General features: G+C 45.5%; 1 protein-coding gene across 1 annotated transcript in view; it reads left to right on the top strand.

The window, feature by feature from the left end:
• Nucleotides 1–15,974, top strand: part of LOC140346545 (2-oxoglutarate dehydrogenase complex component E1-like) — a 51,401-nt gene extending 35,427 nt beyond the window's left edge. The window contains exons 15-21 of the mRNA XM_072432669.1: nucleotides 1,920–2,098; nucleotides 2,167–2,238; nucleotides 2,444–2,569; nucleotides 4,412–4,484; nucleotides 7,459–7,622; nucleotides 7,732–7,886; nucleotides 15,805–15,974. Of these exons, the coding sequence (XP_072288770.1) occupies nucleotides 1,920–2,098; nucleotides 2,167–2,238; nucleotides 2,444–2,569; nucleotides 4,412–4,484; nucleotides 7,459–7,622; nucleotides 7,732–7,886; nucleotides 15,805–15,922 (887 nt within the window). The 3' untranslated portion in view covers nucleotides 15,923–15,974. The remainder of the gene's footprint in view (nucleotides 1–1,919; nucleotides 2,099–2,166; nucleotides 2,239–2,443; nucleotides 2,570–4,411; nucleotides 4,485–7,458; nucleotides 7,623–7,731; nucleotides 7,887–15,804) is intronic.
• Nucleotides 15,975–18,152: the final 2,178 nt, after the last annotated feature.

Here is an 18,152-nt window from a genome sequence, read left to right as displayed (position 1 = left end):
TTGAACTGAAAGCAATGCTATTTTAGTGTATAACGTTTGTTTTTCCAGTATCTAGATATAGTATAATCGATATTATAAGAGTTGTTTTGCGTTTGCATTGATTCCTGGTGTGGATCGAGGAAAACTAGTCGAGCTCAGATCGATGTAGCAGGTCGTGATGGAAAAGTATGAATGCATCGAATAAATAGGTTTTGTTACTCCCCTACTGTATATTAAATTAAAAGTGTTTTCTTAAATTTCCATCTGGCTGGGTTTTGACTATAATGTATTAATCACTTGTGCTGTCAATCAAAAAAAAAAAAATCTTAAAAAGCTCACTTTTTAAATGATTAATTGCGATTAATTTCATTTTGTGTCAATTTTGTATCTTGTGCTGTAATAATTAAATGTAACATAAATATTTGTTCTTGATAAAGCAATTTGTTTTGTTTGATTTTATGAGTTAGCTTTTCCAGTCCTAATGTCCTGTTTGCCACAGTAAACAGATTAGCAAACCCTCCAGCACAGCTGTCGTTAGAACTAATTTCCACATCTAAGTGTAATGAGTTAGCATTATTTTTTAATGACAAAGTTCAGAATTGAACTTCAGAATGAATTCCATAATCTAAATAATAACCCTAAAACCACCCAGACATCTACACGCTGCCTTGATGTGTTACCCACCAGATTTCACATAGTTAACATGTCTTTTCAATCTTAAACATTCCCAAGGGCTTTGAAAACTCCTAAAGCCTCTCGAAAAGAAGAGCAGTCTTGATGAGACAGAGAAATTACCGGCCCATCTCTAATCTCCCATTTTAGTCCTTGAAAAGGTTGTTTACTAAAGCCTTAGACTTAATTCTGTTAGATCTGAGTGCTGCTTTTGACACTGTCGATCATGGGATCCTCTTACAGAGACTAGAGGACTGGGTGGGCATCACTGGCACTGCCCTAAACTACTGGTTAAGGTCCTATCTGGAAGACAGGAAGTACTTTGTTGAAATTGGTAACTGTGTCTCAGACCACATGCCCCTGACCTGTGGGGCAGCCCAAGGGTCAATCCTGGGACCCCTTCTGTTCAACCTCTACATGCTGCCGTTAGGTCAGTCGATACGCAGTGAAAATGTGTCCTATCACAATTATGTCGACGACACTCAGATCTATGTTTCACTGTCGGCAGGTGAATATGGACCAGTGGATTCACTCTGTCACTGCATCCAACAGATCAGTGTGTGGATGCAAAACAACTTTCTCCAGCTGAACTCAAACAAGACTGAAATCATGGTCTTTGGCCCACAGAAACAGAGATAAAGTATTAGTCACAAATCAAGTTTGAAATCTGGGAGTAACTTTAACAGCCACGTCAAATCAATAACATCAGCAACTTTTTACCATCTAAAAAACATTGCCAAAATCAAAATTATATTTGTCTCCAGTAGATTAGACTGTAACGGCCGCTCACTGGCCTCTCCAAACAAGCTGTAAAACAGCTGCAGTACATCCAGAACGCTACTGCTCGGGTCCTGACTAGAACCAGGAAGTACCATCACATTAGTCCTGTTCTCAGGTCTCTGCACTGGCTCCTTGTGGCTCAGAGAATAGATTTTTAAGCAGTTCTGCTTGTGTACAAGTCTCTCCATGGCCTAGCGCTTAAGTACGTCTCGGACATTAGTGCCATGAGAACCATCTCGTAGTCTAGGGAATCTGGGTTTCAGTTTTATGCAGCTAAAATCTGGAACAGTCTTCCTGAAGATGTGAGACAGGCCCCGACTCTTCTCTTTTATGTCCTAAACTGTTTTGTGATTCCTGTCATATCTCTGTGATTTTAATGCATTTTTCCTGTTTTGTGAAGCACTTTGAGTGGCCTTATGTACAAATTGTGCTCTACTAATAAACTTTCCTTGCCTTGCTTAATGTTAACGTGTTCCATTTGTCCCCAGGGTTTGAGCTGGGTTTCGCAATGGCAAGTCCCAACGCACTGATCCTTTGGGAGGCTCAGTTCGGAGACTTTCACAACACTGCTCAGTGCATAATTGACCAGTTCATCTGCCCGGGACAGGCCAAGTGGGTGAGGCAGAACGGCATCGTGCTGCTGCTGCCTCACGGTCTTGAAGGCATGGTACGTGTCTGAGTCTGTGGGTGTGGGCTGCGGGTGCACTCCTTCATGGCTGTCCTGTTTTTCCACAGGGCCCGGAGCACTCATCAGCCCGACCTGAGAGGTTCCTCCAGATGTGCAATGATGATCCCGATGCGCACCCGGTCAGACTCTGTTTACAGTTTATTTTACAAAAGGATCTTAGCTTTAATAAAGTGCCATACAACGTTTAGTCATGCTTTAGTCATACTTTAATCCTGATTTATTTGTAATTTAGTCCTGCTTTAGTTGTACTTTATTTCTGCTTTAGTTGTGCTTTATTATTACTTTAGTCTTATTTTAGTCATACTTATCCCCTCTCTGTTGCAGCCAATCACAGAGGACTTTGCAACGCAGCAGCTCTACGACTGTAACTGGATAATTGTGAACTGTTCAACTCCTGCAAACTACTTCCACATCCTCAGACGCCAAATCCTTCTGCCTTTCAGGAAACCAGTGAGACCAGCGCCACATTTACCACATTTATATCACAACAGTCAGGAAACTAGTGCCACATTAACCACATTTACAGCTCATCTCTAAACTCACTATAATGTCATATGTGACTGACCGTGGATAAACGGAAGTCTACCCGGAGACATTTTGAGTTATACACAGATTCTGAAAGTGTGAATTCAAAGCTATGCAATGATGTCTCACTCATGTAGATCTGATAATATTTGAGTAAGTTGTGGTCATTTGAATGTATACAACTCTCAAAACCTTTCACTGAGAAAACAGGCCTCAAAGTTTTTCAGCTGAGTGAGCCCAGAGTCATAGGGGGGCTCATTTGCATCTCATTGAAATAAGCCCTCCCCCCTGTTACACTGACACCACCTCCCCCTACAGCTGTGTTGTTATTGATGTAGTATTATTTTCATTAGGACTTGAACTGGACTTGAATCAGAATTAGAAGTTACTATATTAAAATGGAAATACTTGGATTACAAAAGACCCTGAATAGCATCAAAGAATCAGAATCAGAATAGGGTTTATTGCCATTTGTCGATAAACAGAATTCACAGGTGATTCAATACATAATAAAAAAATATTAATCCAAGAATGTGAAAGTTATTTTCACGTTAAGAAATCACATCTCTACCATCCAGATGTCAGAGTAGAATTTAAATATTTACTTTTGATTCAGCATCGGGGGGATTAGCCAACTTTTGATTTCATGAACACTAAACCGCAAAGCACCATAAAACACGCATAAAGCACGACCCACACAACCCACGGGTCAAGAAATACTACATCATTATATAATTTGTACAGAACAACGCCGAAAAATAACCCGATAACATGGTGATAGCAAAGTTTAGCTTCCAACTTAGCCCCACGGCCCGAAGCTAAAAGCCGGTTTAGCCACGAAAACTAACGCAAAGCACCATAAAACACACATAAAGCATGCAGGGATCTTGTGAGTACTTACGCCAGGCACTTTGTTTTCGTGGATCTTTTTTCTTTTTCATCTTTTTGTACTACGTATTCCATCTTCAACACCACGGAATATGACGGTGTTTTAAGTAGCAATGTGGCTAGCAGTTGATTGGCCAAAAAATATCAACGATGCGCTGCTGTAAATAGGTGACGCCCCCGAGGAGCGCTGGAAAAAGACCCGAAAACTACCCATTTTTAACGTGTACGTTTAAGACAACCAATAGTGTTATCTGAAGCACAGAGGGGCTCCTTCATAACTTCAAATTGCACACTCTGCAAAAAAACGAAAATCACACATTTGAAAAAAAAAATCTTATTTTGGCTTTATCTCAGTTTTGTCGGGGCCGACTTGTGGTGTTTTTTCCCGTGGTTGATCACATATTTCTTTGTTCCAGAATAAGCTTGTTTGTAAAACTTCAGAGGTTAAATAACAGCGCAAGGGACAATAATCTATACATCTATACTGCCTCATTCACACGCCAGCTCATGTTTCTCTGCCTGTGATGTATCAGAACCATCTCAGCACTAAATGGTTGAAGGGCGAGAGAAACAGAGATACCTGTCTGCAGAGGTGGTGCCCAGTCAGATATTCACTGGGACAAACGACAAGCGAGGCTCCGAACACATTGTGACCGTGCTTTGTCCTATCATTTTACATTCCTCACGTCTTGAAGTGTGATATTCGTTAATCTTAAAAGATAAACAATCATGCATCATGTTGGTTTACCTGTGACAATGGTGTGCTGTTTTTGGTTTACCTTCTTCTTGTACCTCCATGACACGTTCACCATCCGGGCGTGATCGAGTCCGAGCTGTTTACGTTAAGTGTTTATTTCCTCCTCGGTTTCTCTGTTTCAGCTGATAGTGTTCACTCCCAAATCACTGCTGCGCCACCCTGAAGCCAGATCCAGCTTCGACGAGCTGCTCCCAGGTAACACTCAAAATGTTCATATAATTTCAAGAAATTACATTTCTAAATGCCTTCTGCTGAAACACAAAAAAGACAAAAAAGTTTCTTATGCACTACCTCAGTGAAAAGTTACTTGCCAAACTGCGTAGCATAACAACTGATGTCCCCCAAACATTTCTTAATAAATCAAATATAAATTGTACCTGAATTATACTTCCTAATCCTGAGGCCGATCTCAGCAATTCACAAAAAGCCATTTGGTTATTCCAAGTTTGTGTGGCAGTGAGATGTGGCTTAAGCTAGAGTAAAGGTGCCGCGCAAACACCCAGACACAAAGGAAAGGAGAACTGACCCGAGACAGAGCATGTGCACGGACAAAGCAGTCAACAGTGTGTAAATGTTTCCAACGAGTAAATCTGACAAACATCTCACCAAACAACTGTAAGTCACATAAACACTTGTTTATGCAGTAAAGAATTTCACACATGGAATATGATAAGTGAGTGGTTCCCCTGTAACGCCCCAGCCCCTGTATGCTTGGATCCGCCCCTGCGCATCCTGTACTGGCTTTGTTAGAATCAAGTCGGTGTAATCCCTCAATCGTCCTGGAGCGTTCCATTGTAGAAAAATATTCAGTTGCAATCATCTGGTCACTGTGTTTAGAAAAAAAATGACTCTCATCGAAGAGTCATTCTCAATCTGCGGATCGAGTCTGGGAACTCAGATATTCTACTCTGAATAGGCCCTGCCCACCGGGCGGAACCTCCTTATGATGAGTGTTTACAGTTTTACTTGAGACTACTCTTCTTTGTAGCCTAACAGTCCTGTAAATGGGCTTGTGTGAACTGACTGTAGCTCCCGCATCACTGATGAGTACCTGATTAGCATCAGATTGGCCAGGGCTTCTCCCGCCCCATGGCTTCAAAACACAATTGTATACGACCAATAGGTTGAACTTTAAACCTCAATTTCTTTTTTTTCTTTTTTTTTTGTAACAAAAATTGCCTCCGAACTCCTCTTTCAAACCTTATTCTCTCCTGCTTAGAATCTTCACCTCACTGTCCTCAAAATAGTAGTTTGTGGCTTTAAGATGAAGATGTACGGCGCGCTGTGGTCCTGAATGTGTGCCTTCTGCGTTGAAAAAGTATCTTGTGAAGTAGCTGTTTAGTCTCACTATGCTCTTTACAACTTTCTTCACTGCATTTGATAGAATACTCTACATTGCTCTGTTTTTGTGTAGGCATGTAGTCCTCAGTGTGAACCAGTTCTTGCCTAGTTTCAAATAAACAGAAATCTAATGCTGTTTAAAAATTCTTTGCAGTTTTTGGATATTTATGAAGGCCGTGGCTGGAGAGCAGCGGCGCGGTCAAATGGCCGCGTAGTTTCAGGGACCTCGGCATTTCCCTTATAGCCCGTTATAGCCTCATGGCTAACCCTAACCCTAACCTTAACCCGGCGCGGTCTAAAACGGCGCTAAAACGCGGTCAAATAGCGGTGCAGTTTCAGGAGCCGCGGCGCGCGGCCGGCACAAAAATAACATGGCCGTTTCGGCCGCGGCTCTGCAGACACTTCCATTTTTGAATAGCCTTCTAGGACAATTTAGGCTTACGTCAAATAAAGGCTCTTTTCTGTAACATTAGAAGGCGTGGATTCATTGGGGTCTTACCCTTTTCATCTCAGTTATTTCTGCCTGTGCTCACGTAGAGAATGTTGTCCATAAAAGCTGTCACTCCCACATGTTGTAATAATCGCATATTCACCCTGACCTCGCCTGAAGGGATATGAAGCGCTGCCTTTGTGAAACTGAAAGTATGAGGAGCACATGGCTCATGTAAACACAAATGCACTACATTTACACACAATATGCCTATAGATCTATAGATATATAATTAGCCCATAAAACCTAAGTCATTCTAAGTCATTAGGCTCAAATCAAAGTCAAGTCTCAAGTCACAAAGGGCAAGTCCTAAGTCAAGTCTTTGTGGTGTAATTAGGAAGTGGCTGTTGCTAATGTGCTAGCTTTGTTTTGATAACAATGTGGGCTCAACATAAATTTAGCATCAGTGGAAATATGGCGATTTGATGATTCTTTTATGTTTCTCACTGCTCTGTGTCGTCTTGTTTTGGCTTGAATCTTAGTTCTTTCCTGAGCTAAAGCCCACCTGGAGCCCTGGCTTTGGATTGGTGGCTGCCCACGAGTCCGAAGGTTCACTGGTCCGAAAATTCAGAAATTTTAAGGTTCACATGTCCAAAGGTTCGCTAGTCCGAAGGTGTGTCCCCGCAGCGGGCTCTCCTCGCCTCCCTTTGCCCCACACACTGGCTTTTAAGACTTGTCTAGCTTTGATGCACTTTTTATGATTAAACTCACGTATTTTCCATAACCGACTTGTTTCTGTGCATAGCCTGAGCTCCTTATCGTATTATTAATGAATGAATTAACTCAAATAGCCCAGCCGTTTTGGCCGCACGCCGCGGCTCTGTAGACACTCCCGTTTTGGCCAGCTGAATTTCCTTTTTGACTACCAATCCTACGGTGATCGGATCACGTGTATTTCTATACGTATAATCAAATGAAGGCATAGAGTGGAGGATTCTGATCACGCATATTTCTTATGATCAAATGAGGGCATAAAGCGGAGGATTCCATATGTTCCCTTGTTATTTTTATATACACAGTACAACTTGCGGTGCCTCCTGTGAGCAGCTGGTACATTAAACGTGACGAGCCCCAGTGCGTGTCTTCGTGCTTCGTGCGCATTTTACAGACTGACTACATCCCGATGCCGTCTGCACCTTCACTTTAGCCTATGAGGAACTTTCGGACTAGTGAACCTTCGGACCAGTGAACGTTCGGACCAGTGAACCTTCGGACTAGCGAACCTTCGGACTCGTGGGGGGTAACCCTTTGGATCACTTAAACGGGCTACATGTCACTTATGACAGTGGAGATTCTTCAGGACTGAACCAGTGGAAACGTGGCTTATGTTGTTCGCAGGCACACATTTCGAGCGGCTGATTCCTGAAGGTGGCACTGCAGCTCAGAACCCGGAGTCTGTGAGGAGGATCATCTTCTGCAGCGGAAAGGTTTACTATGAACTCAACAAAGAGCGAAAGAACCGTGGACTGGAGAACACCGTCGCTATCGCCAGGATTGAACAGGTACTACAGTGGCAGAGTGGTTTTCACGTGGTCTTCTCTGAGTAAAGAGCTTGTGAGGCTCCTACGAGGCTCCTGTGTGGCAGTGGTTAACCCCTTTCTCTCTCCACAGTTGTCTCCGTTCCCGTTCGATCAGGTGAAGGCCGAGGTGGAGAAGTTCTCAAACGCGGATCTGATCTGGTGTCAGGAAGAGCACAAGAACCAGGGTTACTACGACTACGTCAAACCCCGAATCCGGACCACCGTCCAGAAAACCAAACCTGTGTGGTGAGACTGAACTCTGTAATCACTGCAGCCAAGCTGTGCTCTAAGCTCAAATTTAATCAACTATTTAAATTAAGGAGTCTATTAATCTGGTCAGAACATAATCGCGTAGTAATGTGAATAAGAGAATTAAGGATTTCTGTTTTTGGGACCCGTCTCAGGATGGACACCGCTGACAGCTTTAGCTCCTCCATTAGGATAACACACACACACATAATCTCTGCAGGATATTAACGCAACCACAAATCAATAACGGCTGATTATAACCACAAAAATAGATTGAAATGGGAGAGGAAAGTAGCTCTTTGGAACACTGTTAAAGAGCAGACTAAATTATTAGTGACATCAAAAGCCAGACTTTCTGAGATAAAAGTACATTAATGCACACAAGTCTGCTGACCCATGACCCAAGCCCCTGATGACTGTCATTAACCAATTTTGCATCAGTCATGCTAGTCGTTAGCTTGAATATATTGTCATAGTAGCTCTTTCTTTCTCCCTCTCCTCGCTGTTTCTCTTCCTCCCTTTTTCCTTTTTCCTTTTTCTTTACGGTTAAGCGTAAAATACATACTTTGAGGACGTACAACTACAGTAGTTGGTGGTAAATGCACCTTTTCAGTTGGCTGCCAAAAGCCTGCTGTCCTCACTAAACACATTCAATATTACTCTGAAGTCGGTTGACCTTGATTTTTCCCTCTGTTCTTCAAATATAAATTTGTCCTTTTTTGAAAGTCCAGGTTTAGTTTGAGTAAACACAGAGTTTGGTTGTGTTTTAGTTCAGTGTATATGGTGGCTGCCCACGAGTCCGAAGGTTTACTGGTCCGAAGGTTCACGAGTCTGAAATTTCACCGAAATTTTAAAAATTTCACCGACATTTTAAAGTTTACAAGTCCAAAGGTTTATTAGTCCGAAGGTTCACGAGTCCGAAGGTGTGAGTCTGCGCAGCGGGCTCTACTCGCGGCTCTCCTCACCAAAGCTGTGTCTCCGTGCAGCGGGCTCTCCTCGCCTCCCTTTGCCCCACACACTGCTTTTTGGACTTTTCTTGTGTTGATGCACTTTTATGATTAAACTCACGTATTTCCCATAACCGACTTGTTTCTGTGCATAGCCTGAGCTCCTTATCGTATTATTAATTAATTAATTAACTCAAATAGCCCAGCCGTTTTGGCCGTGCGCCGCGGCTCTGTAGACACTCCCGTCTTGGCCAGCTGAATTTCCTTTTTGACTACCAATCCTATGGTGATCGGATCACACGTTTCTATATATACATATATCATTTCTATACTTTGATCAAATGAGGGCATAAAGCGGAGGATTCCATATGTTCCCTTGTTATTTTTATATACACAGTACAACTTGCGGTGCCTCCTGTGAGCAGCTGGTACATTAAACGTGACGAGCCCCAGTGCGTGTCTTCGTGCTTCGTGCGCATTTTACAGACTGACTACATCCCGATGCCGTCTGCACCTTCACTTTAGCCTATGAGGAACTTTCGGACTAGCGAAATTTCGGACCAGTGAACCTTCGGACTAGCGAACCTTCGGTCTCGTGGGGGGTAACCGTGTATATCACCATAGTAACAGACTACACCAGGCTCCTGCTTTGGACCAGGCTAAGATCTGGTTAAGATTTTAACCCAGATCTTAGCCAGGTTAAAAATATGACATGGGTGTCATTGTCGGTGTAATCCCTCATTCGTCCAGGCGTGTTCCATAGTAGAAAAAGCTTCAGTTGTAGTCATCTGGACTCAGTTAGAAAAAATAGACGTTTCGACTCTCATCCAAGAGTCATTGTCAATAAAAGAATTTAGATCGAGAACTCCGATATTAATACTGTTCTGTGGTAAGACCCGCCCATTGGGCGGAGCCTTCCTGAAGTAGCAAGGGTTGTTTGTTTCAACAGAAACTCCCCCCTTGTATCTACCGAGCTAGCCTATTCAGAATCTTAATGGGCTATTAGAAACCTCTTTGTCTTTGTGAGACCCTGGCTCAACCACCCTGAGTACCTGATTAGCATCTGAATGTCCTCTACCTTTCCAGGGGTTCAGTAACCCATTATAAATAACAGGAAGATTAAACCTTAGCCCTCCATTTCTGTTTAAAGAAGGTCTCTCTTTTTTAACAAAAATAGCTTCCTTGACTCCTCTTTCAAACCATCTTTTCTCCCTGCTTAAAACCTTCACCTCACCGTCTTCAAACGAGTGATTAGAGGCTTCAAGATGGAGATGCACGGCGCTCTGTGGTCCTGAACTTGTATTTCTTCTGTGCTGATAGAGCCTCTTGTGTAGAGGCTGTTTAGTCTCACCTATGTAGCGTTCTTTACAGCTTTCTTCACTGCATTGGATCGAGTAAACTACATTGCTCTGTTTTTGAGTCGGCAACTTGTCCTTAGGATGAACCAGTTTTTGTCTTAAAGTGTTTCCTGGTTTAAAATAAACAGGGACTTCGTGTTGTCTAAAAAATTTCTGCAGTTTTTCCGACAGGCCAGACACATAAGGGATAGAAACACCCTTCCTTCTCTGTTCAGTTTCCCTTTTGTCCTGCTTCTTGGTTCTCTTCACTCTGTTGAGGGCCCAAGCGGGGTAACCACAGGCTGAGAGGGCATTTCGGACATGTTTTTCCTCTTTCTTCTTGCCCTCTGAGCTGGTGGGCACACCTTGAGCTCTGTGTTGTAAGGTTCTGATCACTCCCAGCTTGTGCTGTAGTGGGTGGTTGGAACCAAAGAGCAGATACTGGTCCGTGTGTGTAGGTTTCCTACATACTTCTATTTGGAGTTTCCCGTCCTCTCCTCTGATCGTGGAACAATCAAGAAAGGCCAAGCGATTCTCCTTAGCGTCTTCTCTTGTAAACCTGATATGTGGGTCCACAGCATTGATGTGATCAGAGAAGGTTTCCAGCTCTTGTTTCTTGATTGTTACAAACGTATCGACATAGCGAAGCCACAGTTTTGGGGCTATGCCTGAGAATGAGGCCAGTGCCTTCTTCTCAAAGTGCTCCATGTACAGGTTGGCCACTATGGGAGAGACGGGCGAGCCCATGGCACAGCCATGAATCTGTCTGTAAAATTGTCCCCGGAATTGAAAGTAAGTGGTGTTCAGACAGATGTCCAACAGTTTACATATGTGTTCAGGTGTCAGTTTGGTCCTTTCCTGTAGGGTGGTGTCATTGACTTTTTTGATCAGGACGCCAAAATGGAATTGTGTGCCAAATGTAATATTAAATTCCATATTAAATCTAATTTCACTCTGTAGGGGGCGCTATTGCATCAAATTAAAATGTTTCACATCAAGTAGGTTTAGGGAAAGGGGTTTAACAACTGATTCAAATTTGACGCATTGTCTATGTGCAAATGGAAGCAAATTTAATATTTGGAAAATTTCTGTAATTCTAGCTAAATTTGAGGCTTCACCGCACAGAGACTGTGTAGGGTATCAAAATAAATTGGATATCTTGTGATGCCCCACTCATTGACACCATTTTTACAGGGCCAACGCCCTAGTACATGTCCAAACTACGAAATGTGCCCCTCAGACTAATTTTTGTTGGCCCTTTAGCTTCCTGCTAAGTTGGGCCAAACAAAAAAAAGCTGTACTTTTTACTTTAAAATTGAAAACATTCGAGCAGTTTGATGCTATACAAACCAAATATGAATGAGTCTCATTAAAGGTGTGAAGGCTCAACGATATAAGATAAGATAAGATAAGATATTCCTTTATTGTCCCACATGGGGAAATTTCATTGGTGCAACGCAGGTAGATACAGAGGTAGATACAGAAGAACAGATCACTTATAGGAAGTCTGAAAAACACTTTCAGTAGAAGATCTCCAATAAATAAATAAAAAACCCCCATAGACAAATAAATACATAAATACATAAATACCATTGCATGTGATCACGACAGTAATTGCACATGAATAAGTGTCACGACAGCACATAGATTGCACATGAATTTCACAGTAATTGCACATGAATTGCACATGAATTCCAACAGCAATTACACATATGACAGAATTGCACATGGTTAGGTCAGTATTGCGAGTGTTCAGTACTAACAGTGTTTTTTATAAAGTCTGACAGCGGCAGGAAGGAAAGACCTGCGAAACCTTTCCTTCACACAGCGAGGGTGGATCAGTCTCTCACTGAAGCTCCTCTCCAGAGCGGACAGAGTGTCCTGCATGAGGTGACACTCATGGTCCAGCATAGATGTGAATCTAGCCAGGACCCTCCTGTCCCCCACCTCCTGCACCGAGTCCAGAGCACAGCCCAGGACGGAGCTGGACTTCTTGATGACTCTGTCCAGCCTCTTCCTCTCCCTCTCTGTGATGCTGCTGCTCCAGCAGGCCACACCGTACAGGAGGGCTGATGCCACCACAGAGTCGTAGAAGGTCTTCAGGAGTGGCCCTGTCACTCCAAAAGACCTGAGTCTCCTCAGGAGGTAGAGCCGACTCTGGCTCTTCCTGTACAGTGCGTCTGTGTTATGAGTCCAGTCCAGTTTGGGGTTCAGATAAACACCCAGGTACTTGTATGAGTCCACTCTCTCAATGTCCCGTCCCTGGATGTTCACTGGTGAGGGGGCAGTGGGGTGGCGTCTGCGGAAATCCACCACCATCTCCTTGGTCTTCCCCGCGTTGATGAGGAGGTGGTTCCGCTGACACCAGTCCACAAAGTCCTGCGCCAGTCCTCTGTACTCCGCGTCATCGTCGTCCGTGATGAGTCCGATGATGGCAGAGTCATCAGAGAACTTCTGCAGGACACAGCTGTCCGTGTCATGTCTGAAGTCTGCAGTGTAGAGGGTGAAGAGAAAGGGCGCAAGGACAGTGCCCTGGGGCGCCCCCACACTGCAGGTCCGAGTGTCAGACACACAGTTCCGGGCTCTCACAAACTGGGGTCGGTCTGTGAGGTAGTCCAGGATCCACTCTGCCAGGTCATACTCCACACCAGCAGTCTCCAGCTTGTCCCTCAGGAGCTGATGGTGTTGAAGGCGCTGGAAAGATCGAAGAACAGAATCCTCACAGAGCTGCCAGGCTTTTCCAGGTGAGAGAGAGAGTGGTGCAGCAGGGAGATGACGGCGTCCTCCACTCCGATGCCAGGCCGATATGCAAACTGCAGCGGGTCCATGGCTGAGCTCACGGTGGAGCGGAGGTGGTCCAGGACCAGCCGCTCCAGTGTCTTCATCAGGTGGGACGTGAGAGCCACTGGCCTGAAGCTGTTGAGGTCTTTGGGGCGCAGTGTCTTAGGCACAGGTACCAGACAGGAGGTCTTCCAGACCTGTGGTACCACCCTCAGCTTCAGGCTCATGTGGAAGACATGCTCCACAACTCCACACAGTTCATCTGCGCAGGACTTAAGGAGCCTGGGGCTGATGCCGTCAGGTCCTGCTGCCTTCCTCACTTTAATCCTCTTCAGCTCACTCCTCACCTGTGCTGCTGTGACAGTCAGTGGTTCGCAGGGGGACTGTGTGCTGGGGGGATGGGTGAGTCCAGGGGGGATGGGTGAGTCCAGGCGAAGTGGGGAGCTGATGGTCCGGGGCAGATAAGCGAAAAGGAACAGATGCAGGGCATTGTCCAGGTGTGGAAGAGGGAGCATGCAGCTGTGCAGGGGGAGGGGCGGGTGACCGATCAAACCTCAAGAAGTGAGCATTTAAATCATTCACCCACTGTAGATCCCCCTCTGTCTGGGCAGGGGGGATTTTGAAGCCCGAGATGGTTTTCAGGCTCCTCCACACTCCCTGAATGTTCTTCTGCTGCAGCTGCTCCTCCATCCTCCTCTTGTAGCCGGCTTCAGCCTGCCTGATCTTCCTCCTCAGCTCCTTCTGCACAGTCCTCAGCTCCTTCTTGTTCCCTGACCTGAAGGCTCTCTTCTTCTCCTTCAGCAGAGCCTTCAGTTCACGGTTAATCCATGGCTTGTTGTTTGGAAAACACTGCACCGTCCGGGAGTGAACAATGTTCTCAAAACAGAAGTTGATGTAGTCCGTGATGCACTCTGTGATGGTGTTGATGTCCTCCCCATGTGGGTCATAAAGCTCAGTCCAGACAGTGGTGCTGAAGCAGTCCCTCAGAGCCTCCTCGCTCTCAGCAGACCACATCCTCACCTCACGGGACACCACAGGCTGCCTGCGCACGATGGGTTCATACACAGGCCTCAGATGTACAAGGTTGTGGTCCGAGCTGCCCAGGGGAGGGAGGAGGGAAGAGGAATAAGCCTCCTTGTTTTTGGCAAAAAACAAGTCCAATGTTCTATAGTTCCTGGTGGGGCAGGTGACATACTGGGTGTATGTTGGTAGAACAGAAGAGGGAGAAGCGTGGTTAAAGTCACCAGAGACGAGGAAGAGAGCCTGTGGGTGCTGTGTTTGCAGCCTACAAGTGCAGGAGAGCATTTTCAGCATTGGCAGACGGGGCCACATAGACTGCAATAAAAATGACATGTGAGAACTCCCGGGGAAGATAATATGGCCTCATGCCAATAGCCAATAGTTCAATATCCCTGTTACATAGCTGCTCCTTCACTGTATAGTGTTCGGGTTTGGACCAGCTCGTGTTCACATACACCGCCAGACCTCCACCTCTTTTCTTCCCGCATTCTCTCGTTCTGTCCGCCCGCAGCAGATGAAAATTGTCCAAACCTACAATAGAGTCTGGCATTTCTGCTGTTAACCAGGTCTCTGTGAAAATCAAGACGCTGCTGTCCCTATAAATCCTCTGGGACCGCATGAGGCTCGCTATTTCCGTCATTTTATTTTGAAGGGACCTCACGTTACCCATGACTACGGCGGGAACCGACTTCCTCCTCTCTTCTCTCGGAGTTTACGTCCAGCCCGTCTGCCTCGTTGCGTTTTCCTTAGGATGTCCGCCGGGATAACGTGACGATCTCCGGGTAAGACGACTGTTCTCCGCAGTTTCATTAGTTTCTCCTTTGTGTAAACGCGGTACGGCGCCGGCCGGGGGGCGGGGCCGGAGCCGGGGGACTCAGAGCCAAGACACATCGCCACGACACGACGAAAACACTCAATCCAGCCGAATAAAGTCAAAACAAGTTAATTTAAAGCGATTCCAGTGCGTTTCCCGATCGTTCGTGAAGTTCCTCTTTCATATAAACGTGTATATAAACGTGTATCAACGACACGCCATACTTTAGCGGCGGCCGGAGGGCGCGGGGGGGCTGGTGGGCTCGCTCGGAGCTAGCTCACATCACAACAACACGACGAAAAACGCTCAAATCCAGCCGAAAAAAAGTCAAAAACAGTTGAATTAAAAACGATTCCATCGCGTGTCCCTATCGTACAGTAAAATAGAAAAAATATACAAACCGTATTTTCAGAAATAGGAGATAAAGCACAATAAGTGTGAGAAAAAAGAGAGAGCGTTTACACCGGGCTGCTAGCTGTACCAGCGCCTTATGACGATATAATGTCAAAAGCAAAATTTCGAATGATTCACTTTGTCATTCAATAAACTCAACATTGTCGGGTTGTTAGTGGCCCTCTGCTCCGTAGAAGTTTCAAAATGCGGCCTTCTGTGAAAAAGATTTCGACACCACTGCCCTAGGAGGAGTTCGCAAACTCAAAAAACGTATGAGAATGACAGCTGCTTCGCTAGTTTTTTGCATGGGCTTTGCCCAATTACAACGATAATGTTAGACTTTACCTCTGCTAATTAGTACACACTGTACGTACATGAGTGGACGAGTTGGTTAGTGAGTGTTCGGAAGTGGGCGAGTGCTTTCACACTCTATTTTGAATGCACTTTGGCAGCCGTGCTTCATCCGGCCTTACAGAACTAATAGGCTCCTCGCCAATCAATAAATATTGACTAACACACATTTTTATCTTCTCCTCTAAACTGGGGCAGGCCACTGAGCATGTGCAGATTTCTTTTCGACCCAGCTTGAGCTTTGACTTTAAAACAAGCTGTTTGTGTTTCAGGTACGCTGGCCGAGGCCCCGCTGCTGCTCCAGCCACAGGAAACAAACACACTCACGTTGTGGAGCTGCGCCTCTTCCTTGACTCCGTCTTCGACCTGGAAACGCCGCAGACAGAGTAGAGACAAAAGATTTGACCTGTGATACAGTGAGGAAAATAAATATTTCAACACCATTACATATGGGGGCGTCTGACATTTTAATTGTAGGTGCGTAGTGTATTTGTATTTTATTGCTGCAAATAAATATTTGAATACCTGAGAAAATCAGTGTTAATATTTGGTCTTTGGTCAGTCGTCTTTGTTTACAATTACAGAGGTCAAACGTTTCCTGTAGTTCTCGAACAGGTTTGCACACACTGCAGCAGGAATTTTGGCCCACTCCTCCACATATATCTTCTCTAGATCTGTCAAGTTCCGGGGCTGTCGCTGAGCAACATGGAGTTTCAGCTCCCTCTGAAGATTTTCTATTGGATTCAGGTCTGGAGACTGGCTTGGCCACTCCAGAAACTTGATATGCTTCTTACAGAGCCACTCCTTGGTTCTCCTGGCTGTGTGCTTCAGGTCATTGTCATGTTGAAAGACCCAGCCATGACCCATCTTCAATGCTCTGAGAAGGAACCTGGTAATAATGGACAGAGATTTGTACTTTAACAGCCACTTCAAATCAATAACATCAGCAGCTTTTTACCATCTAACAGCTGCACTACATCCAGAACGCTGCTGCTCGGACTAAGCACAGGACTAATGTACGATCACATTAGTCCTGTGCTCAGGTCTCTGCACTGGCTCCCTGTGGCTCAGACAATAGACTTTAACCTGTTACCAGCCACCTTTCCAAATTAGAAAAGTTCTCTTACATCATCACTTTTATTTTCGTGGTCAATACCAGCAAGTTATACATAATTTTAAAGGTTATTTTCTCAACAAAACGAATATGTCATTAATTGAATAATATGCCCCAATAAGCAATTGCCAATAGTTTGTGAGAAAGTCTCAACTTTTACAAACGCATGTCCTACCTGTTTGCTGTTTATGACGGACGAATCGGCCTTCATTCTGTACATTCTTGTACTCAGTCTGTCTGTAAGAATCCATAGAAAAACAATATCCACAGTTATCCGAGATATTGTCTTACGGCATCTTACCTGCCTCCTCAGCCGGCCTCCCGGCCCGCTTGCCCCGGGCTCTTGTTGCTTCCGCTCTCCGCCTCCTGGCGCGTATTTCCCGGGCTCTCCTCGCATCCTCTGCCTGCCTCCCGGCGCATTTTCCCCGGGCTCTTTTCTCATCCTCTGCCTGCCTCCCGGTGCGTTTTCCCCAGGCTTTTTTCTCATCCTCTGTCTGCCGCCTCCCGGCGCGTTTTCCCCGGGCTCTTCCCGCTGGAGCGCAGGAGTGCAGGAGCGGCGCGCGGATGCGGCCATCTGAGGGGTCGACTAGGAGCTTGAGGCTGGGTCTGCCTACACCAGCTCCTCGACAACGCTGCTGTTCGTCTATGAAAGATTCAGGGATTCATGTGAGCAGTGGAGTGGAACTTCCCAGATCTGTGAGTGGACCCTATGGGGACCCCAAGATCCCACAGTATCTGGCAGGGGAGGATATCGAGAACCACCTGTTTTGAGCAGATTGCAGGGACGTGGGTGTGAGTGGGCGTGTCGCCTGGTGTCGCTCTACTTTCTGGCAAGAGACTAGAGGCTTACACGGCAATGGACGAGGAGAAGGCCCTGTCAAACCCGGACCAAGTTCCGGTCCATGGTAGTTCCACCCAATGAGAACCCCACTGAGACCTACCACCAGCCTCCTTCGCAACCCCGAACAGTAACCAGAGTCAATTTACATGCACCTGGAGACCCCGGCCTGGCATCCAGTCAACGTGGCCTCGGTAAGGAGCTTATCTGTTTTTACACAAAGTTTCTCTCTGCCCTCTCAGAAAAGCAAAACTCAACCGGTGCTTGTTACACACCCCATGCTGGGAACGTAAGTGCTGTAAGAAGGCAGCACCAGCGGCATTTTGAAAAGGGGCTGAAATGTAGCCTGACTGTAATAAGCTTGACTGTAAGTAGGGATTTACAAAGGACATGTGGGAGGTGCAAAAGGACGTTGGGGCTTTGAAGAGGGAGGATGAGTCTCTAAAACCAGTGTTTGCTTAAGTGGTTGGGGGGCTGAATATGGCAAATGGGGACAAAAACTGCTATAATCTTGAGAATTATGTGTTGTATGCAGTGGCTGACAGTCAGGTGCCTGCTGAAGACCTGGGAGGCTCCAGAAACCGCCACTAGTCACGCAGTGTGGTCCAGTCTGTGCAGGAGATGAGGGATCGGCTCGGCAAGTACCGCGAGGAAGCAGATGGTCAACC

The sequence above is a fragment of the Eucyclogobius newberryi genome, unplaced genomic scaffold (genome assembly GCF_026437365.1).
Source record: "Eucyclogobius newberryi isolate DKJ021-1_F unplaced genomic scaffold, fEucNew1.0.hap1 SCAF_6, whole genome shotgun sequence".
NCBI lineage: Eukaryota > Metazoa > Chordata > Actinopteri > Gobiiformes > Gobiidae > Eucyclogobius > Eucyclogobius newberryi.
Note: the sequence above shows the minus strand (reverse complement) of the source record. Positions and strands in the feature narration are given on the sequence as shown.